This window comes from Ornithodoros turicata, chromosome 6, assembly GCF_037126465.1.
Source record: "Ornithodoros turicata isolate Travis chromosome 6, ASM3712646v1, whole genome shotgun sequence".
NCBI classification, from domain to species: Eukaryota; Metazoa; Arthropoda; class Arachnida; order Ixodida; family Argasidae; genus Ornithodoros; species Ornithodoros turicata.
The window spans coordinates 37,299,745-37,323,019 of record NC_088206.1 but is presented as its reverse complement, the minus strand read 5'-3'; the positions used below and the strand labels follow the sequence as shown (position 1 = coordinate 37,323,019).

The 23,275-nt window shown below is 44.2% G+C and overlaps 1 protein-coding gene across 2 annotated transcripts in view; it reads right to left on the bottom strand.

Moving 5' to 3' along the window:
- Nucleotides 1–23,275, bottom strand: part of LOC135396546 (myotubularin-related protein 14-like) — a 226,801-nt gene that overhangs the window by 18,772 nt on the left and 184,754 nt on the right. For both annotated transcript variants that reach the window (XM_064627585.1, XM_064627586.1), the window contains exon 18: nt 13,757–13,873. In XM_064627585.1, the coding sequence (XP_064483655.1) occupies nt 13,757–13,873 (117 nt within the window). The remainder of the gene's footprint in view (nt 1–13,756; nt 13,874–23,275) is intronic.

Sequence of the window (23,275 nt, the reverse complement as noted above, 5' to 3'; positions counted from 1 at the left end):
TTTCATAAGGCTTAGGAATAAAACAGCAAAAACCGAAGTCAGCAAAGGGTGTGCCATTTAGTGAACTTCTGCGATGCCACAGGTGCTACATGCGGGTCCTAGTTTGTTGAATCACACATCGAACATAGTAAGGTTCTATTATGTTTTTTCTATGTACATGTGGTGTAGTCTTAATGAAAAGTTTTTGCAGTGTGGCGCAAGGGACTTCAGTAGAAGCTTCGTTAATTCACACCTCATTAATTCGAATATCTGGATAATTCGAACAAGTCATCATGCCCCATGCCCTGTCATGCTCCCGCCATGCTCCCATATACACAGGGCCAACGCCATCACCGTAGCCAGACACACGCCTCTTGTCGGCGTAGTCGACGCCACTCAATACATTGAGAGGTGGTAGTGGTGGTGGTGACGATGAAATGTCTTTCCGTGGACAGAGGTGCGAGATGCTCAGGCGGCCAACATCACAACTATCGCGGGGGGAGGGGGGGGGGGGGGCATCCTGGGCCGGCTTTACAGGGAACTGTACCGACATTTGTCTTAGAGCATCTGAGGACAAACTAGGGGAAGACACCCAGACAGCATTCGAACCCGGGAAAGCCAAGCCATTCTGCGCAGCTCCCCGACAATTTTTACCATAACATATTTCCGTTGTTTTGACGCAAAAAGCAAAACAGAAAATGTCAAACGATGAAATGCACAAAATCCTGGTATAAAAACTATGTTAATTCAGCAAATTATATATTTTACTGCCATCTACAGATTTTTACAGAAATCTCCATACATTTTAACATTTTAATAAGAGAATCTCCATACTCTTCCCCTGACGGGTGTGGCAACACTGATGCGTACAGACGCTGAGACTTGGACTGACAAAGAGGACGGCTCAGTAAGGGTCGTATTACACTGGTGCGACACCACAGGACACGACAGGATGCGACATCCGAAAGTTCAGCGTCCTGTCGTGTCGAATATCAAGTCACATCGGCAAGACACGTCAGCTCTGAACATGACATCATTCCGCGACAAGTTGAGTCGCATGCAGTTTACAACACCTCTCTGTAGGTGTCCTGTCGTGGCCCGAGTCACACTGGCTGGGCCAGGGCAGCCGACAGACATCAGACACTGTATGGCGAATGCAAATGGTGGAGGCAGAGGCGTACGCTGCTTTTGCCGTGCTTTCAATGTATCGTGCTGTTGACAGCAGTGTGTGATGCAAAAATATCTAAATTTTTGATATCGATAAATATCAACATCATAAAAAATAATCGATTAAATCGATTAAACTGTCGATATTTTTTAACGAAATATCGATATATCGATGTTTGAAAAGCTGTCACGCCATTACTTGAACAATGAAAAAAAGTTGTCCTTGTTTAATTGTCTTTCATGCATATTACCGCTGAGGCACGTGATGAAGGTGGGGGTGGGGCATAGGTTGGCATTTTCCTAAGAATTCATTCAACATCCCATCATGGTCAGTTTTCTGCAAAGCCCATCACATCACATCACCGTCATAAACCATCACATCACGAGCCCATCACTCAACTTCAACTTCAGAATTCATCACGTCATAACCCATCATTCAACTTCAGAACCCATCGCATCATTCAACTTCAGAATCCATCACATCATAACCCATCATTCAACTTCAGAACCCATCATCGACTTCAACTTCAGAAGCCATCACTGACTTCAGAGCCCATCATCTTTAATAGTTTGAAACGCACAGGCTTTCAACAAACATAACAAAATACAGTTAACGTTTCGGGTCCCATTCGAGTCCCATCATCAGAATGACGCTGTCCTGGTCGTCACCGGGTATTTACGTAGAAGAGGAGCGTAGAATTCTGGGAGGGGGCATGGTTGTCGATTGATAGCTTCTTTTGTTTTCTTTATGTGCCAAGGCTCCATGTGCCATGACTCTCGATGGATTTTGAAGTTGAAGTTTGTGATGGGGTTTTGAAGTTGAACTCCAACAAAGGCCTACGTTGGGTGTGCCCAGCTGCAGGATTACGACGCTAGCGTCCAGCTCGCCTGTGTTTGCGTGGGTTTCCTGCTAGTGGCGGCAAAAGCATAAGCAAAGCAGGGGTATACTGTTTTGAGGGTGCGGTCAGCCTGCACTCGGTTGGACTTGGAAGCAGGATGTACCAATGAAGGAGGAAAGGAAGGGATGCCACGTTTGACCTTCGCTGCCGCATGTGAACGGCGGAAGGTGTGTTGCTTGCGCGGTAGGGTTGTTGCACAATGTTGCACCCGTTGTTGACAGATAAGTGAGCGCATAGCACATTGCGCGTTCATGTGGCTTCGGGCGACCGCTGATGTGGTTTTGAAGTTGCATACCAACGAAGGCCTACGTTGGTATGCCCGGCTGCCCGCTGCTGGGGGATTACGACGTTGACATCTTCCTCGCCTCTGTTAGCGTGGATTTCCTGGTAGTGGTGGCGAAAGAGTAAGCGGAGGAGGGGTATATGCTGTTTGGAGGGTGCGGTCGCCTTGCTCTCGGTTGGGCTTGGAAGCAGCCGAGTGCACCAAGAATGGAGGAAAGGGAGGGATGCCACGTTTGACCTCCGCTGTCGCATGTGAACGGCGGAAGGTGTGTTGCTTGCGCGGTAGGGTTGTTGCACAATGTTGCACCTGTTGTTGACAGATAAGTGAGCGCATAGCACATTGCGCATTCATGTGGCTTCGGGCGACCGCTGATGTGGTTTTGAAGTTGCATACCAACGAAGGTCTACGTTGGTATGCCCGGCTGCCCGCTGCTGGGGGATTACGACGTTGACATCTTCCTCGCCTCTGTTAGCATGAATTTCCTGGTAGTGGTGGCGAAAGAGTAAGCGGAGGAGGGGTATATGCTGTTTGGAGGGTGCGGTCACCTTGCTCTCGGTTGGGCTTGGAAGCAGGTGAGTGCACCAAGAATGGAGGAAAGGGAGGGATGCCACGTTTGACCTCTGCTGTCGCATGTGAACGGCGGAAGGTGTGTTGCTTGCGCGGTAGGGTTGTTGCACAATGTTGCACCCGTTGTTGACAGATTAGTGAGCGCATAGCACACTGCATGTTCATGTGGCTTCGTACGACATTCTTGCCTGCCAGCACATTGCATGTTCATGTGACTTCGTACGACCGCCGTGTCTGCCGGTACAGTGCACGTTCATGTGGCTTTGTACAACTGGCTTTTCTGCCGTGCCATTTTTCACTCGTGAGGCGGTGGTATTAGCTTCGGCATCGCAATACATCGTGGCCTGTCACTCAATATTACATGAGTTCTTGTGACATGATACTTACTGACACTGGAAATAGCCGTCATGAACGAATTCAGCTACCTGTGATCACCTTCGCTGGACATATGTTTTTACTCTTGTTCTTTCATGCAATACACCACTGCAGTGGTTTATCCGGAATCCCAAGCAGAGGGCGTGGTCATTATTGCAGCTACGTGATAACAGCTTTACACGTATAATTACCGACATGTCACTACTGCAGAAATAGCAAGCCCCCTTTTTTGCAGGGGGTGTCGCCAAACTTTTCTTTTCTTTGGGGTGGTGGGGTGTCACAGGGATGTAGGAGGTTCTGGATAAATCACTCGCACCAAAAACTGTGAATCTGCCCTCGGAGAAGTGTAACCCATTGTGTTCTTTTTCTTTGGAGGAGAGTATATACGGATGAAAGCTAAGTGAATTCTTAACGACCGAGACATTTGGACACATGTAATACATACAGAATGTGAGGCGCAAATTGAAGTGAAGAGAGCAAGGAGCCCGGAAGACCAACAATTTACAGTACATTAAAGTTTCTTTTCCTCTCTCACAATCTGTGAATAAATATGTGTCAACACAGTTTACAGCAACTCCCACTCTTGCCTGTTTTTATTTGATGTTTGAAAACCATCATCATAAACACTTCACTGTCGTGTTAGCCCCTTTTTGAGGTAAATTCGCCAAAGTATCATGAACAAAGGTAGAAATTTCTATTTCGCTTCACGTCCAAGCAGGCACAACGCGAGCTCCTTTCTTTTTATTTTGCTGCTGAAAAATCCGACGACAGTGACCCCGCCCCTTGCACATGCGCGGCGCCAGCAGCCTGTCTGCTCCGCCTTGTTGCAGCGCGATGTACTGGATGTTCGCTACCACAATTCCGGCAGTCTTCTGAGTTACGTCGCAGCAGAGCGTTCGTTTGGAGTTCGTGGAGTGCATTTTTTAGTGGGGAAGGTGACAAGGCCACACTTGGCAAGGTTCTATGAAATGTGCGCGGCAAATGGGAACTCGCAGAACTTGGAATTCCAATTCTCAGTTTGTGCCGAATTAACAAGGTATATTCGGACCTCCGCTCCCAACTTAATTTCGGCAAGGTAGCAAGAACTTTCATTTCTCACTTAATTTCATTTTCAGAACTTGAAGGTTGTAACTTCGTTACATATCTAGCTCAATGACGTAACTCGTAACTAGCAGCTTTTGGGTGGTAATTAACTTCCCCATCTCTGCTGAAATGTACTTTATTGGTGATGAATATCTAAGAAATAGCAGCTGCGTGCTCTGATGGAACACTTGTGTCCGATGGATGCTACATGCATGCAGAACACATAATTCCCCAAAACATGACCTATGCACCTCAGATAAATAAGAGACCTATAGTGACCTCTGTGTATTACATTTAAAATAAAAGACGTCCACAAAAACAATGTCAGCCAGATCTTGTCCAATTGGGATCCCAATCACACAAAGAAAGAAAAAAAAGTACAATCTAAGAAGACACAAAATAAGTCTAGTAAAACACACGTCGTCAGCACGACAGCAGTCTACTGTCGTAGTAAAACGCGCATGCGCGATCGAAGGCGAAGGCTCAAAAGTGCGTGCAAAAGGTATTGGAGTCCCACGAAAATTTTTCACGCTGAACTGCAAACATTGGTTTTGCAGGGTGTGCATGTAATCGGTTCTGACACTGTCTTGTTCCGGCTCGGGGCATAACAAGCATTACTGCAAAAAGAGTAAAGATACAGACAGGCCATTCGTGAAGCCATACTGCAAGATTACTGTATGGACAAAAATCGTCCAGGGAAAAGCATGTAGTACGAAAAACACAAACACCCATCCAATATACATATATACGCAGATTGTAGCTGTAGGCGAGCAAATGAGTCAAACAGAACAGCCGCAACGTGCAGACCGCGCGACCGCAGAACTCCTCTCAACCTAATCTACCGCTTACATTTGCAACATACAGTTGCCTCCGGCTACACGACATTGCCCTCCGTGCCCCACTGCGCGAGAGAGTAGCGGGTGGGGGGGGGGAGTCCGCCAGGCGTCTGCAGTGTCAGGCCCATACGCCCACACCAGACACGAAACGCTAAGCGTTTATGTTCACTCGGTGCACACCAATACCCATTTGCCATTCACTCCACACGCGTTCGCACAATAACAGTCACGACATGTGAACGACTGGCATCGACTACACATTGTCAGCTTCAAACCCTATTATGAGAACTCCGAAACCTATCCGTTATCTTTAAAATCCGTCGCACAGACTTCAACTTCAAATCCCATCATAGCCCTTCATTCAACTTCAACTTCACTTCACATCATGCCGTTCATTCAACATCACATCATTCTCTATGAGGTGATGGTAAATGAAGTCTGTGAAAGCCATCATGAATGAATTCGCTGACCTATGGATGGGGGTAATGGCAGGATCGGTTCGCTGTTGGCGGTGGCGACGAATAACGTGCATTACGAGGACCAATGACGATACATCCTCAATTATCGTCACAGAAATATTGGGGAATAATTAGTGTAAGAATTTAGGTGAGTGTAGAGGATGTCGCCCTCTTCGGATCCGCACAAACCTGCCTGCCTCCTTCGTCTTTGTTCTTCGAGGAGTGGATGTTTGCGCAGACGGAACCACGCCAGCAACAGAAAATCCTCGGTTTCGACTGCCGTGTACATTGCACGCTCGGTGAACTTGTTCTGCATATTCCCATGTGTCGTTCGGCACGAAATGCAGCCCTGGACGATCCACGGACTTTTAGAAACTGACAAAGTTTTCCCCTAACATGCATCACATTTTTACAGGATATATCAGCATGATGTCGCAAAACTATATTAAGAAGGGAGAGAGGGAAAAAAGCTTATAAGTTTAGTTAATAAACTTGTTGACCCTGTCACAAAGTCATGACTAAGCTATAAGTAGAACTCGGATGGCATACTGTTTCTTGTTTCATTCTGATGATGATGTCCGAACAGGCATCGAAACGTCATATTACATTTTGTTTCATTGTTACGTCAAGCCAGTGTGTGTAAGTTTTCCTCATGATGTCCCCTGGCTTTTGGTCTATCTTCAAACTTGTTGACCCACTCCTTTTTTGATATCCTGTCCCTGTGCAGAAGCCGCCGAATTACTGATATTTCTAGCATGCATATCGATATCTGTACCGATGTAATATTGATAACTGTATCGATGTAAGATTGATGTTCATATCAATGTGAATATCCATTTTTACCGATAAATATTGATATTTTAAAATTATCGATAATATCGCAGGCATAAAATATAGATATCGTTTCATTCCTACAGCCGTGACGACGAGCCTGAGGGGAAGCGAATTTGGTCATGGCCATGGCTGCTGCACCGCAAGCATCTCGGTTGTTATGAGAATTTGATGTGCAAGCTTGCACTGGAATATAGCAACGGATATCGAAGATAGCAAAGAAAAACGTGATTGGACGTGTTTCTCCTCCAAAATGAAATAGAATGGTGGAGAATGTGCCTGTTTAGCGAGCGGTGATCACAGATGTATGAACAGAGTTTGAACATCATACGACACGGTCGTACGACACGTGTCATCCGACTGTTGAATAGGTTCTGCAGTCACACCGACAAAACGGGTTTTATGGCACTTATTCTGTTGTCGTGTCGCGGCGGTGTGACTGTATGTCGGCAACATCCGGAGACAACGACTCGACACAACAAGACTGCTTTCGACTTCTTGTGTCGTCTCGCGGAGTGTTGATTGTCGTGTCACACCAGTGTGACAGGGCCTTAACACCCTCATACTTTGGCTGTCACTCACAAGCCAATATCTCAGAGAAGTACATGTAGCCAACAGACGAGTACAATGAGAGTAAAAGTCATAGTAACACTCCATTTATTCCTTTTTTTCCCTCCTTAGCATGCATTAGAGTCCCCAAATATGTGCTTCAGCATCTGAGATATTCCGGACATGCACATCCCCTTTTGAGAAGCCATAGCATGCTTGGGAGCATGCATGAGGTGGATGTGTTGTCCTGAGGGTATGCGGGTAAACTGGGCAGTGCAAATAGTAAAAATGTCGAATACAAATCGAATACGAACAGTATTGCAAATTTTTGACTTCGAGTATCGAATCGAATAATGATTTCAGGTAGCCCTTTGTACTGCAATGTGCACATACAGAATATACAACCACATTTTGAGAATCATAGGAATATGTAGGGAGGGATCACATATGAAAGGATGAGGAAAAGGTTGCCACTCCCGCAAGACACTGATTAACACTGCAACAGTTTGAGGTGTACCCCACTAGAGGGGCACACCTGAAATTTCTGTGTAAATGAGCTCATTGTAAAGTTCCTCAAAGGTAGACAGTGTATTGGATGCAGTGTGACTGCCCCAGAGTCAGGCTTTTCACATTATGGACTGACTCTAAGTCATGTGCCATATGCTTAGCAGCAACACGTTGAGCTCAAAGGTGGATGTGAGAAGGTAGCAGATCAGACTCAAAAAGCTATGCTTTGCTTGCAACGTCCGCGTATGACTCGCAACGCACGCTAGTCCCGTCGGCTTAAACCTGCCCATGTCGTGGCAGGCAGTAGAGACGCGGCCCAACATCTCTCGAAAATGACATCTTTGTTGGCTAATTGTAACCAAGCACCGCTGCTCTCACTGGAGCCTTGAACCTTCATCTTCCGCAGTGCTAAAAGGATGCACACCGAGTACTATTATTCCAGCTATCTTTAGCATCAAAGCTGCTCCTCTCTCACGTGACAGTGGTTGCTTTCGCTTTATGGTAAATGTGATGCCTGGGAGACCTCCCGTCGTGTTCACAAATATCGCTTTCAAGAAACACGAAGAAAGGCAATGGGGTGTAGTTCAAAATTGTCGTGCAGCGCGGATGCAGTGCTTTGCTACCGTTTGGAGAATATGGTGGCAAGCATTTCCGCCACCACCGGCGATATGCACGTCACGTGATCCCTCCATGAGGCACCTTCGCCAACTGGCAGTCCGCATGTTTACACGCTGTGTAACACACACACAGCCTTCGGCGTGCATGTCATTAGACTATCCCGCCACCGATTCCTTGTTCAGGTGCAGCAATCGAATATATCAATCAGACGAGGAGAAGCGACTTATGTGAGCACAACACGGACCCAAGCACAAGAACAGCAAAATGAAACCAACAACCGATACTGACTGCACACGTGTATGCAACCGTGTTGCGTAGTTCTGTATCGTCGAAATTTTATTAATGCGCCAATGCATTCTATATGGATTTCTTGCGTAATTTTCAGCCATCTATTGCATGAGTTTCGCTAGAGGAGGCTCATTCCCAAGAGCGGATCCGCACAACGCGTACCTGCAGGACTGGCGAAAAGCCGTTGAGAAATCGTGTGCGGCCACACTTGATGATTTTGCGTGACGCTGATGTCACGAGCATGGAAAGCTTGAATATTCGAAAATAGTATTCCATTTATTCGAAATTCGATGCTGGACAAATATCAAATCAATCAAATATGAGTACTGAAAATATTCTATTCATATTCGAGATGTCGAATAATCGCACAGCCCTAGGGTAAACCATTCCGACCCCTGTCAGGCAGGATAGACGGCACATAAAATATTAATAACCCTTTATGAGGTTAAAGCAATGACGAGGAGAAAAATGACAGTAAATTCTGTCGTCTCTGTGAAGCATTCATTCTCATCTGTAGACTGCCTGCTCAATATTGGGGATACAGTCTAAACTCGTTAATAGGACCACGGCCGTTCCCGCGGATGTTGGTCATAAAGCGAATTGTCATATTAACGAACACCACGTGTTACAAGTCGTACCACGCCCTTTACGTAAGCTTCGAAAAGTAGAAAATTACGTAAGCTGGTAATAGAATACGAATAATGAGGCATTTTAAAAGAATGTATGGATGTAATGTACATATACACGGTCACTCCTTGAATCTGATGCATATCCGCTTCTTCATTCTGGCAGTCAGCCCTGTTCGTTTACACTTCTTCTCAGACATGATCGATGAATGCCGTATGACTACAGCAGATCACTATGACCATATGACAAAGGACGCTGCTCTTTTAAGCACGTCAGACAGGGGCATCATGAGTCACCCCGAAAGCGGGCCCACTTTTTGGACACTATAGGTCAGAAGAACCGCCGGTTCAGTGACCAACGGCCATAGTAACGAGCAGTGGTTTACCCAGAATTTCGTCCTGGGGGGCTGGGGTTGAGCTCCGCACGGCAGTGTATTTACATGCTTTTGATGAAATATTGTGCAATCTCACAAAAGTTTAGGGGGGTGTTATGGGGGTCTGGATAAATCCCTGGTAACGAGGGTAAAGTACACGTGTTCGGCCCTAGTTGTGCGGAAAATACCGGTCATTGTCGCATAAACGAAATGTTAATGAACAAGTGTTACACACGGAGGCCATTGGGAGGGAACGGTTCCGGAGAAAAACTCATAAAGTGGGAGTGTCATATTAACGAGGTTAGACTGTAATGTGTTTTGAAAAACAGAGCTATCGGATACTAACAACGTTAAAATCCGGACAGGTTGGTGATACATTCTAAGTCTCTAAAACCCTCTAAATGTAGATAAGTGATTATAACCTGTGATGGAAGAAGATTCCAGATTGTTTGACAGGAGGAGGTGGGAGAGGGAGGGGGGGGGGGGGGGGTGAGTGGTTGTAAGCGTGTGCATTGGTTCCATGAATAAAATTTGGTTGGTAGTCAGTGTGTGTGTTGCCTCGTGTCTGTGTCATTTTATTGTCTTCCCTCGCACTGAGGGTTTTAGAGATTTTAGAATGTATCGGATAGTAATTTTGAAGAGGGCTGTTCCTGAGAGCTAATAAAGCTTTTTTGTAATGCCATTTTCAATTCCACGCTCTTCATATTCCTTTAACAGCCAGTTCCAACTGCGACATCAAAGTATCTTGAAAGAGAGTATTTAATACTTTACATTAAATACTTTTCAAGATTGCATACTTAGTACTCTACTCAGTACTGTACTGGTACTTAGTAACTTAGCTAAAATACTTTTTGTGAGTATCTTGTACAAGCCTGCTTTATCAGTTGTGTTCACATATCATCAAAAAACGCGTTTTGCCACCATGGTGATCGTCCCTTTTTCGGCGCAGCTGTCGAGATGACCTAGCGTTTGCTCGAAAACGGAGCCTAGAATGGTGTTTTTAGATTCAGTCACGTCCGTCCCCTTCTTTGAAGACACTTCGTCATTGTCATTCTCACGTTTTCTTTTGTGAAAACTATGGTGGCCGCATTGAAAAATCGCACAGTTTGTCATCTTTCAATGCTGCTACCAAGAAAAGTGACCACCAGTGTGAGGAGCTTACGTACATGCCACGTCACAACGTGACTACCTGCAAGCACGTTTTTGCCATCGTTCTTCTTCTTTACGATGTCTCATTTGTTGTGTTCTGCCGTCCACTCTTCTAGACACCTCCTTTTTCGGCTCATTCAGCTCATGAAGATCACCAAAATCAACAAAAAGCACTAACTGCCAAACACAGAAGCACGCGTACGGAAACTACGCCAAACCCGCGCCAACTTGCTTCGCAACAGTTCAAACCAGTTTCAACTGATGTTCACGCGCACGGGAGAGGATGGATGGATGGATGAATATTGTGGCTTTTCCCTTTGGAAGAGGTGGTAGCCTGCACCACCTAGTCTAGAATTGACACATTACTGAGACTGAAATTACTTCAGTTGATCAGAACTATTCACACAGCCGGTGTTTGCATTGGAAATAGCCACATTATTCCTATACCACCAATCATCTAGTCGGTCTTTTGTATTTTGTACTGTTTTAAAGTTAATTTTGCTCCTATCGTTTCAGAAACCCAGTGTTTCCCATAAGGTCACATCACCCGGTGTCGGCTGAATACCTTTGCATGCCAATATGACATGCTCCGCGGTCTCCTCTTCTTGTCCACATATACTGCATGTTTTATCTGAGATATCTGTATATTTTGCTACATGAGTTTTCGTCCACAACATCCCTGTCCTTACCCCAAAAAGCAATGCGCCTGCTCTAGAGTTGTCGAATATTCCCTCTGACTGTATTTCCCTTTTATATTCCCTGTACACCCCAAGTGACAGTTTTGCCTGCATTTTACTTGTCCACTGTCTAGTTTCCGATTCCATTCCCTAGTCTTTATGCTTTTCTTCTTACTTTCCTTGACCCAAGTTAAATATTTAGCAGACAGACACCTTGTTCTTTTCCGCCACTTTGTGTCTACATTGTTTAAGTATATACAGGTTGTTTGCTCTAACGTGTCCAGAAATTATATTTAAAGCGAGCGATAAAAGAAAAGCAAGTGGTACTTTTCTGCTACTTGAGTAAGAAACAGGTACTGCTTCACTAGTAGCACCTGTTTCTTAGTCTTTTCTTCTTTTTTTTTTTTATTGGGTGTTAGTGCCGCGAAGCAACTGTGGCTATGAGCGACGTACAGATGTGGACAGACGGAGAGGGGATAGCAGGAAGGAGTGGGGGACAGTGGGGTTAGTATGCGTCCTGGGCCAACTTCAGGAGGAACAGAGACGACATTCGTCTGGCAAGTCTTCGGAAAACCCAGGGAAAACCTCAGACAGCACAGCCGGCGGAAGAATTCGAACCCACCACCTCCCAGTCTTTAGCACGACCTTGGTTACCACCACCGAGCGGACGCCTTAGCCCACTCGGCCATGCCGCTGGTACCTGTTTCTTAGTCAAGTAGCTGAAAAGTAGCACTCGTTTCTCTTTTATCGCTCGCTTTAAATAAAATTTCTGGACACATTAGAGCAAACATGCTCTATATGATAGTACTTTCCTGGCCCATATCTTTCATCTAAATTTCTCAGTGCGCCTCGTACCTGATCTTACTTTTTGCCTCCTGTCCCTCAGAGGAGGACCATCCCATATCTCCCATGACTAGCTCGTTCGGTGTATTTCCATGTGCTCCTAGTGCCAATCTCCCTACTCCCCTCTGCCGTGTTTCCATAAAGCTGGCACCATCACCCCCTTCTAAATAATACAGATTACTTCGTACCTGCTATAAGCCCAGAGACCCTGTTTTTAATTATTGCCGAATTTCGCTTTGCCTTTTTCATCAAAATGTCTTCCTGTCCTTTTAAATATTTACTGCCCATATTGACCCAGACCCGTAAATACTTGTACTTAGTGACATTTTGGACTCTTTTCTCCTGTATGGTCAAAGGTTCGTCCTGGGCATCACGAAGTACCATATAACCCGACTTCTCGCTGCTGAACTCAAGCTTTAGTGAGTCGCCTATTGTGCCGCACATATCCAATAGCATCTGTAACTCCATCCTACTTCCCGCTGTGATCACTATTTCGTCTGCGTATGTTAGGCCTAGTATTAGTTGCTTGTGTTCTACCCCATCCTTCTTTGCAGACAAGTCGAAACCAATCCATGCCTTCTTCAGTGCTTCCTCTAGTTTGCGTACGTAGAGCATGATCAAAATGGGTGACAGGGGACACCCCTGATGGAGCCCCTTTTCTATATTTATCTTTCTGTTTGTTTACCCTTCCCATGTCACCACAACTTCGCTGTCTTTATATATTTCCCTTAATACGCCAATCATTGCCCTGTCCATTCCTGCGTTGTCTAACTCATTCCAGAGGGAGAGATTTGACAGCGCCACCTCTCATCCTGAAAGCCAACTATATATACAAAGTTGTGGCGGGAAAAACCTAAACTGTCCAGTAGAAATCGGGTTACATCCGATTATTTGCCATTCCAAGAGGGGGGTAAATACGGGTGGTATCAGATTTAACCCGAAAACATCTGGCCCCAAGTAAACATCACAGATCTGGACGAATAACTGGGTGTCATGCAGCTTGATGCAATTTATAGGCACCAAGCTGGACAATTGCGGACAACACCACAGCTCTGTAGTTTAGTAAATCAACATACATTACACTTTACATACAAAATTGCTGCCTAAGAAATGTGACTCTTAAAGGACCATGGAAGTGACATTTAACATGGCTCGAAACCCTACTTCATCTGTGAAGCTGCCCACCAGGAGTTACCATGCAAAATATTTTCGCTCTGCAGTGTATTGTCACTGCACAATAAAATTTACAAAAGACAGTCTGAGAAAGCAGTCGCGAACGAGAGACACGAGCCTCGCATGATGTGGAAACTGCTCACTGCCTTTTTGCTCTGTTTTTTCTTCTCGGCTCACGCACCGCTTATAGATGCTTGAGCTGTGCTGTTGGACGTCACTGGTCACGTGCCGGAGCCCGTGATACGTCACGATGTCTTCTCGTTCGCCGATGCGCTCTTCGCACGTGGAGAGGTTTTTTTAAAGGTGTGCAGAACAGAGCCTTGCGCATGCTCTGTAGGTCACCTGCGCTCATCGTCCTTTCGCAGGAACTCATTTTATTCGTTGCAGAAGACGCCGCAATGAAAAACAAAAAATATTTTGGGGGTGACTTCCATGCTCCTTTAACATAACAATGGGATACAGATTGTAGCTTACTGGCTGCTTTTGGTGGAGGGTGAGTTGTGATTGAGCTCCCAGGTAACAGGTGAGTTGAGAGACTCACGTGCCGAAGCTGAACTTCTCACTGATCCTGTGCCATTTATAATCTGCCAGCTGAAAAGTGACCAAAGTAGTTCCCCATTAAGCACATATCTCAGGGATTGTTACATCTGTGCTGTTGTTAATTGCACTAAAACTATCAACAATAAAAAATAGTAGTATAATGTTCCACATGGCCTGTTTCAATGGAAATACTGCACAGGACTTCTTTAGGGTGCACTCTCTTACTGTTGGTATCACTGAAATAGCAATGAACTCTGCAGTGTTATGCGAGGTTTGTAACAGCACTTGTGCCACAGAGGACTCCTCTAAAATGGATAATCGAAACGTTTAGACCACTGGTAAGAAAGCGGTAAAAGCAGTACATTTAGAATGCTCTGTGGGGCTCCCAACTGCAGGCGGTAATGCAAAACTCTCGAAGCTTAATGCACAAATCCTTTAAATGGGGCATTACACTATTAGTATCGCAGGTTTCATCAAAATAAGGTGACAACCTCATCAGACATGAGGTAACGAATGCCAATGGGTACAGTTCTCTACCTGTTTCTGAAGGAGGAAAGGGCGTGTGGCCATATCTGTTGTGCGATAAGCAGGGCACGATGTTCAGACCACTTTTTTTTTTATTCATCAATGACACAACTTACTTCAGTTGGCAAAGTAGGGTTTTATTTGAGAGTAGCCGTTACCCTCACAAAAGATGCTTGAATAGGTCTCCTTCAGCAGCTACACAGTATAACTGACATCTCGTAATCACATTTTCTGTTGCTCTCCTTAATACAGCTTCAGATATCTCATGGCACACTTCCGTAATTTTTGCCTTGAGGGTGTCTGCTTTGCTCGTTTCGTCCCTGTACACTCTGTCTTTGATGTGTCCCCACAAGAACTAGTCCAAAGGTATCATGTCTGGGGACCTAGCTGGCCATGGCACAGTCCCAAACCTTCCAATTTACTGGTTCCTGAAGACGCTATCAAGGTATGCACGAGCTCGGCGTGAGCTGTGGCGAGGGGCGCTGTCGTGCTGGAACCACACTCAGCAAAATCTTGCCAGCGGAACATCAGCACAGAAGTCATCTATCATGGCCTGAAGAATATTGCGCACATATCGATCTGCAGTCAACGTCCCGTCATGGAAGACTGGACCAATGAGTGTTCAACTGAAAGTACCCAATTTTTCATCCACTCCAATTAACACTAAGGTGACTTTGTATAAATCATTAGTCCTTCCTAAGCTGGAATATGCAGCCTCTGTGTGGGATACTGCTGAAACCACCATTTCAAACTCAATACTAGAGAGAGCACAAAACAGGGAAGCGCAATTCACATTTCGTAACTACAACCGCACCACCAGTGTCACTGCTATAAAACATACCCTCAATTTGCCTCTACTTTGCACTCATCGAAAAATAACTCGTCTGTTTTTTCACACGATTTATTATGTATGTATGTATGCCTTTTATTTCATTTCCATTGGAAACGAGGATCAGGTACAAAAGAGAGAAACCCTGACGAGGTACCTGACCCTTATCATATATTATATTATCATAATATACACCTCGGAGAATCGTTAATCCAACAACCTTCATAAATCTCAGCTCATACCGGTCACCCACAGAAAGTCTGCATTCCCTCATGCTCATTGAGATCATTTCTCAATTAATTTCTTCCTCATACATCGTTGGAGTGGAACCGCCGTCCCGGTACTATCCCCTCCATTACGGACGTCAAGCCATTTAAGAAGTGTTTATGAGATTATTTCTCTGTATAGCAATTTTTCATTCTACATGTTGTACACTTCTGCTGTCACTTTTTTCTCCCTAATAGACTCAAACCCTTCTTTTTTTTACATATACAGTACATATCTGTGCAATTTGTTCAATAAGGCAATTTTGTTCATGCGGACCTAATTTGGAAATATTTTGTATGGCACTTGTATGTATTAACATCTTTTAATTATTAACCCACTCCCCTCTGTATTGCCTCATGGCCCTGAGGGTAAATAAATAAATAAATGTAAATAAATAATGAGCATTATGCAAATTTAGCTGCGTGTTCCAGGAGAAGTTTGGCTCGTCGGTCCGTTCAGAAAGAGTTCAGAGAAAGTCTGGCTTTTCATAGACGTTTAGCAAAAGCCAGTTAGCGAAATCCACTCGGCTTCGGAGATCCCTTTGTTCCAACATTGGTGCGGTTGTACATCGTATGGATGAATGGTGGCTTCCTTTGGCAGTTTCCAAACAGTTGATAATGGTATTACGGTCTCCCTGCTCACGTCACGCACGCTAGCGTGCGGGTTTGCAGCAATAAATGCCAGTATGTCGGTATGAACAGCTTTTTGCAGTGTTGCTGAGCTGTGGCGTTTCTTTGTGAAATTCTCGATTCTTTGACGTCCTGATAGTGCTGCAGTATTGTCGCAAGTATTGGTCTCGTGCCTTGATGCCAGCTTTGAAATATCTTCACTGCTTTATTTTATTGCCCTGTGCTGCACCTAAGGCCAGTACCATATCAGCTCTCTGTTCATTGGAGTATGGCATTACTTGCTATAGGCCCGGTTTCACCAACGCTGGTTAACTCTGAACCGAGATCAAGCATTGCTAAAACTTGAAGTTAACACTCAATTATTGACAAGATGTGACGCGATGAATGATTCAGAAACGATAACTCCCTTTCAATTTTAATCTTTTAATTTTTAATTTAACTTTTAATCAAGTTAAGGGACCGTTGATCTCGGTTCAAACGTTAATCAGCGTTGGTGAAACCGGGCCATAGTCAGCTACATAGCCTGTTCAACAAGTAACAATTTTATCGAAATGGAAGTCAATAAAAGCGACACACGACAGCAGGATGCTCAACGCGAAAGCTGCGCTGTTAAGAGATAATTTTGCCATTTCCCTTATGTTCTTGTCTTACATTGAAAACAAAAAGAAAAGGTCTGCATCGTTATTCGTGTCGAGCGTATCGTTCAGCAGATATCAGATGTGCAGTTCTGATATCTTAAGAGGGGATATCACCTGTCGCGGCCCCATGTATTTTCTATGGGGCAAACTTTTCCATTTTTCTCGATAAATACTCGTCCGATCTTCACGATATCGGCCTCATTTGATAGCTTTTAACAATTATGAGAAAATGGATTTTTCAAATTTTCAATTTTCGATTGGATTTTTCGTTGAGACGTTGTAGAACATGTGGAAATTAGCCAAAAATTGACCTTGGACTTCTGAAGTGAATAGCAGAAAAAGAAATCATCCCAGGCGACATTTGCTGAATCCATTTTCTTCTAAAATGTGTCCTGAACGTTTTGGTACCACTATCTCGTGTGTAAAGTCAGCCGTTCTTGAGATAAATGAAAATCTCTGAGGGTATGTACAGCGCTTCCTCGGGACAACTTTTTCTGCCGCCCGGTGCTGCCACGACGCGGGCTTTACGTTCAGAAGGTATTTATCCGCCAAGTGTGACCCTTATTTCAGCATACTATCCGAGTTTCCCTTTCACAGGAAAAAAGGGGAAGGGCGCTAAGCTCCACTACAGTGGGGCTATTCTTTTTCCCGCTGTGTGGCTTATCCGTGCCGGCCTTTGAGAAGCGGGCACAAGTGGGCACGTAATGACTCAGCATGCTATTCTCGGTATTGGGCTCGTCCTTGCAGTTCGGACTGTCCCGTCGATTCGCTCGGTTCCTGTGTGCGTGTTTGTTCCGAACATCTGGAAGCGTAAAAAGATATGTTTGCCGCAGGGACGAGCGGCGATGATGAGCTGAGCAACTGAAAATTCGGCACCCGCCAAAATAATGATGATAATAAATACTAGTGAGATAAGCACAACATCCCCATTGTGTTGCGGCCTCCCAAATAGAACAAACGGCGTCTAGTCATAACGGCCCGGATAATTCTTTATGTATTCATTTATTTATTTATGCTGTTGTATGAGCCGTTCCAGTTGTGCTGGTTGCGTATTCTGTGTTCTGCGTCTGCAATTTATAAGCGAAGCTCTATGTTCTTATTGTAATTTTGTTGTAATGTGCACCGTGTACAGTATCGTTATAGCCCTATTTATTAAAGTAACTACCTGGCTGCGCCGGCTGTGTTGAATGCTCTTCACACATATATACAACTATACAACTTTCATACATACAATACAACTTCACTGCATGTATTTTTCTTTTCTTCTTTGTATTTTCGCGCTGATAAATTGCTATCTTAAAAAGTATTGGGTAGGGGTGTCCGAATACCATTTGGACTGGAGACAAACATACGGTATTATCGTTATCTTACGCGTTATACGTAATTATAATATAAGCTCGAATGCAGGGATGCTATTGTTCTGTATCGCGGGTGCGCGTGATCAAGTAAAAATTAATGCCAGAACAAACGTTTAGCAAACAAGATAAACGCTAAGAAATAAAAGTACCAAATAATCGTACTTGTGATAAATAAATATAAATAATAGTAACACACAAATAAAATAAAATACCAAGTCCGGACAGTCGTCTCAACCCACCATCTTTGCCTGCATGTTTGTGCGTGTGCTGCCGAATGTGTAACTCTCCTTGCTAAAGGGTCATTGTCAGTTAATAAGATTCTGAAAATCATCGATAAATATTTCGTCTTTTGATACGTCTTGTGCATTGGTTGTATATTTCATGCACTATAACCGTGGTTAGTGCCGATCCCCACCTTCCAGTGAGGTCTCTTTTTTTTTTTTTTGCTCTCTCTCTCTCTTGTTGTTCTCACTTTGTTGTCAGGAATTCCCTTGTAAGGTTGGTAACAGGTCAATGGTAGACGGCCACCGATGCTTTTCACGTTCGAAGCATTTCTATCTGGGTTTGTGGACGCGACCTCTGTATGTACAAGATATTGCGTTCTGGCACAGATAACAACGTTGGTACGGTTCAGGCCCGCCCAGACACACACAAAAAAAAGGGGGGGAGGAAAGAAAAATAAAGATGTAACAAAGAGCATTGACCATTAATATGCGCTGCTCGTTTGCGAATATGAATCGCGTTGTGCTCCTGCAGTATGTTGCTTAGTTTTCAACAATGTCATCTTATCTCAGTAATGAAAACAAAGGAAAACTAAATTTTGTGGCAGAGTTTTAGTATATAATAGCACATATGTCACATACTCAATCATTTGCTATACCTATAGTGCGCTTAAAGTATACTACAGCGCGGTTCTGTTGAGCACCCAAAATGTTTTTATGGACATTGAATGATTCTGACAAAACTACTTAATTAATTAAGTATTATTTACCGGTTTAAGGGCTTTGTCAATGAGACAGCCTTTCTTTCCGCTGCTTATGGGGCATGCTCGAGCAACATCGAGCACCCTTTTCCCGCCATTACTGGTCGTTATTGTTTAGCTTTATTTATTACAAGTACCATTCTTTTCGTATTTTTATTTGCTAGCATTCAGATTATTTGCTAAACGTTTGTTCTGGCATTAATTTATACCTCAAGACGTGCACGCGCAACAGGGAACGGTTGCATCCCTGCGTCTGTGCATAACGTATAAGATAATGGTAATATCATATGTTCAACTCCAGCCCAAATGATCGTATTCGGACATTCCAACCTGATACTTTTTCTGCGCGAAGATACAAAAGGGGAAGGAAACATGTATACGATGTGTATGTGTGTGTGTTTTTTTTTCTTATTCAGTACTGAGCGAGAATAAATGCACAAGTCATACTCTCGTGTAAAATTTGTACACAAAAGGAGGTGTTCAGTCAAAAGTGGCGTTCAGTCAAACGTCTTGAAAAAAAAAACGCATTCAACAGAGCAGCATTCAGTCAAATTGGCGGACCACGTGCTAGCCACTAGGTGCCGATTTGGGGATTGTCGTAAAAATGTAGTTGCTGAAGGTGCACGTTCATGGGGTAGACAGTTGGTACCATCACGTGCGAAATTCAAAAGTTAGTAATTTTCATTTAATTGATGATGGTATTGCAAACAAACATTGCATAGCATAAATACAGCCCCACTGATGCCAACACAGAATAAATTATTTCGCCATCGTGAACCGTTTTCTATTCTTCCAGCCGGGAGATTTTGGTGAAGTAGCAAAACGATACCCAAGTCGAACAGAGTGCAAACCAAGGAAACAGCCGACAGACATATGAATAGATGCGTTTGTTCCCCAAAGCTGCGTTCTCCTCAAGAACCCCTCTTTTCTTAGGAGATTAACCGCGCATCCCGAGCGAAGTTGGGGCGAACAAAAACAACAAGGTCACGCATGCTGTGGGGAATACATGCCCCCGCGCTGTATCGCGCCCTTCTTGAACAACAGCACTAGTTACAGCATTCGGCGCCCCTAGCGCCACCTCGTGGCTGGGTAGACCCCGGCGCCATCTCGTGCCCAGAAACGACGAAACGGCATGGGGTACATCCCCTCTTAAAAGCAGTTGGCGGAATGACGCTGAGATCACTTGTCTGTGAAGTGGGCGCCAGAGACTGCTTCGGCCAGATTTTTCGGCCAGCTTTTGCGTGATGGAAAAAGGTCACGTGGTATTTTTTTAAATACGCCCACTTTTGGACACGTTGTCACATTGTCTGGCTTCAGCGGTTCTGTCGTGAGCAACTGTCCGGCCTCAGCAGTTTTTTGATGAGCATTTGTCCGGTAAGGAACTGTCTGGTGAGCAATTGTCCGGGATCCGAACTAGTTTACTATTAAGGAGCTTCAGTCATGCGCATGGTTAGAAACATAACACAGAAATTTCATGTGTCCACTAGACAGCCCTCCCCCACAGCCAAAATAAAATATGTTCTCCTGCGATGAGAAATGTTCGATCATACTGTGCCACAAAACATGACACATAACTTACAACAACAGGCACGTAAAAAAACTTGATGAGCATTTGTCTGCCTTGAGCTTTCAGACGGTGGGCAAATGTTCGGTGAGCAAATGGCCTGGGTAATTTGTTTCTGTATAACTTTCAAACAAATGCCAGTACAAGCTTTGTACAAATCACTGTTGTCATCTTTTACTGTTTTACATATGCATTCTGAAAACTTTTTGTTTGTTTCAATGCATATCCTGTGTATCTCAGCATCATACCTATGAAAGCATCTGAGATTCGAACAACAACAACAAAAACTACGTGAATGACGATGCGATGAGGTGTTTCACTGTTGATTATTGAAATATTTATTTTGGAAAGTTGATTTCGTGAAGTATATTTCCACGAGTTGATTTTGCCACCGTGGATATTGACAGTTTATTTTTGAACAGTTATTTTGAAAAGTGGATTTTTAGACGGTTTATTTTTCGATGTTTTATGTTTAAATTATTTATTTTGGCATCATCCCACTAACAGTCTCCCAACCAACATCCCACCGCTTGTCTCTGAAACAGTAGCGGGTCTCAGTCAAATATATAGATTTCTTTGGTGAACACTAGTTTAGTCCCGATTATTGCTTCATTTCATTTGTAGTCTGCCACTTGTAACTACTTCCATCGATCGTAACGTAATGTACATACAGAATATAATTGTGGTATGTATAAACCACTGGATACTAAATGGACATGTAGGGCTTTCTTTATTAAATAAGATACCTTCTGTCATCCACTTGCTTATCGTGTATGTTTTGCAAGACCAGGTTCAAGACTCACATCCACTTATGACTATGTTGTTGAATAATCAGCTTTGGTAAAACTGTAAAACGTGCGTCATTGTTCTTTTTTTCAATTCTATTTTCTATTGTTGGCCGGACACAGGTTTTACAGTTGTCCCATGCATCTTTTCTGTGTGTGTTTATGGACAATAAAAGCTGTATGTCATCTTATTCATTGTTTAATTGACTTTACAACTCCGCTTCTGCTGAAGATACATAGTTCATGAGAAAAGGATACCAGCATTCTGGTGGCCACACAATGTTTCCAACATAACACAAGTACAGACATAAAAATCTCATTGTTTTGTGTTTCATGCATACCTTCCTTTTCCGTCGTTATTGTTTGTCCATACTATTACTATAGTTTTGTAGTTTGTTTTTTCTTCTAATTCCAAATAACAGAAATTGTCGCACATTCATCCCCTTACTGACAGAAAACATGACAACAACACTAACACAAACTCCAGCTATAGAGCAGACTGGATTTAACTATTATGAATATCAAACACTCGCGTCTCCGAAAAGAATTATGTTTGCTTCACCTCAATCATTGTGGCAGATTTGGGTCGAAAATAGTGTAGTCTTCTTGTGCCTGGCACGGCGATAGAGTGCTGGTGTCTATCAACGAGAAGGTTCCTTTCTTGTATCCTACTTTGACCACGCTTGAACTTTGAGATTGCCTCTATCTCACTTGTAGAGATGTATTTTGGATGCACAGTACCCTTTGATTCATTACAGTGCTCTCCTCAGTTGTACTACTGGAATGAATCCCACGCCACCGTGCATCCAATTGTTGCCAATATCCGCCTACCTCATGAACACAACCCCAGCATTCAGGTCAGATGATATGTAATAATCTCGGACTGTATGCTGCATACAAATACTGTGGTACACGCTATCCAAAGAGCATTCTTGGCACAGTAGAACCCACATATATCGAACTCGAAAGGGATCGCAAAATAGTTCTATATATCCATAATTTGATGTATCAGCTGTGCTACATTAGCAGCGACTGAAATGCCCATGCTTAACACTACTTCCAATCGCAGTCATGACAGGTGTCGAAAATAGCAAAAACACTTTATTTTACAGCAAAAAAATTGGTGACTTTAGCTTGCGTCTTGTTGCGGGCAAATGAGTTGAGCACACGCATCTCAATCTTGACAAGATACTGCACGTTTGTAAGGTCGGAGCTTTCCATATCTACGCAGCAGCGACGAATCACTTGAAACGCTGAGATGAGCTCAGTGGCTGTCAGTAATGGCTGTGGTTCTTCGTCGTCGGTGCTATCTGTTTCATCGGCACCGGCTATGTCTGCAACGATGTCCGTGTCCGTCCGTTCCACAACAGCTTCTGCGGCATCGCCTAAACCCGCGTAGTCCGTAGCGCTCACGTATGGGAGAATGACGCCCAGAAACACAGAGTTCACGAAGCGCCGCGTCCAAACACTCTCACGTGCTTCTGCCACTTCTGCTTCTGCGCTCCACCCCAACGCCACAGTGTGCCATGCGCAAGCAACGTCACATCAGTGCGCGCAGCGCCCCTGGTGCCCCTGGTGCCTCCTTGTCAGTGTTTTCGCCCTCTCCGCCCACGTGCTCTCTCCTCCGCTGCCCTGTTTCGCTCTTTCCTCCTCTTCGAGGGTGCGATATCGCCGGCGCGAGTGCCCACAAGAGGTGGCCTATTCAGGATCTCGATGTTCGATATATCGGGTAACTGCGGTACCAAAGTTCGATAAAGCCATACACCCGTGCTAAACTTTTACATGTAATTTTCAAGGGGATCTTTTGGCTGTTCGATATACACAATAATTCTAAATATGCGGGTTCGACTGTAGAACTTTTGTGTAAGTACACACA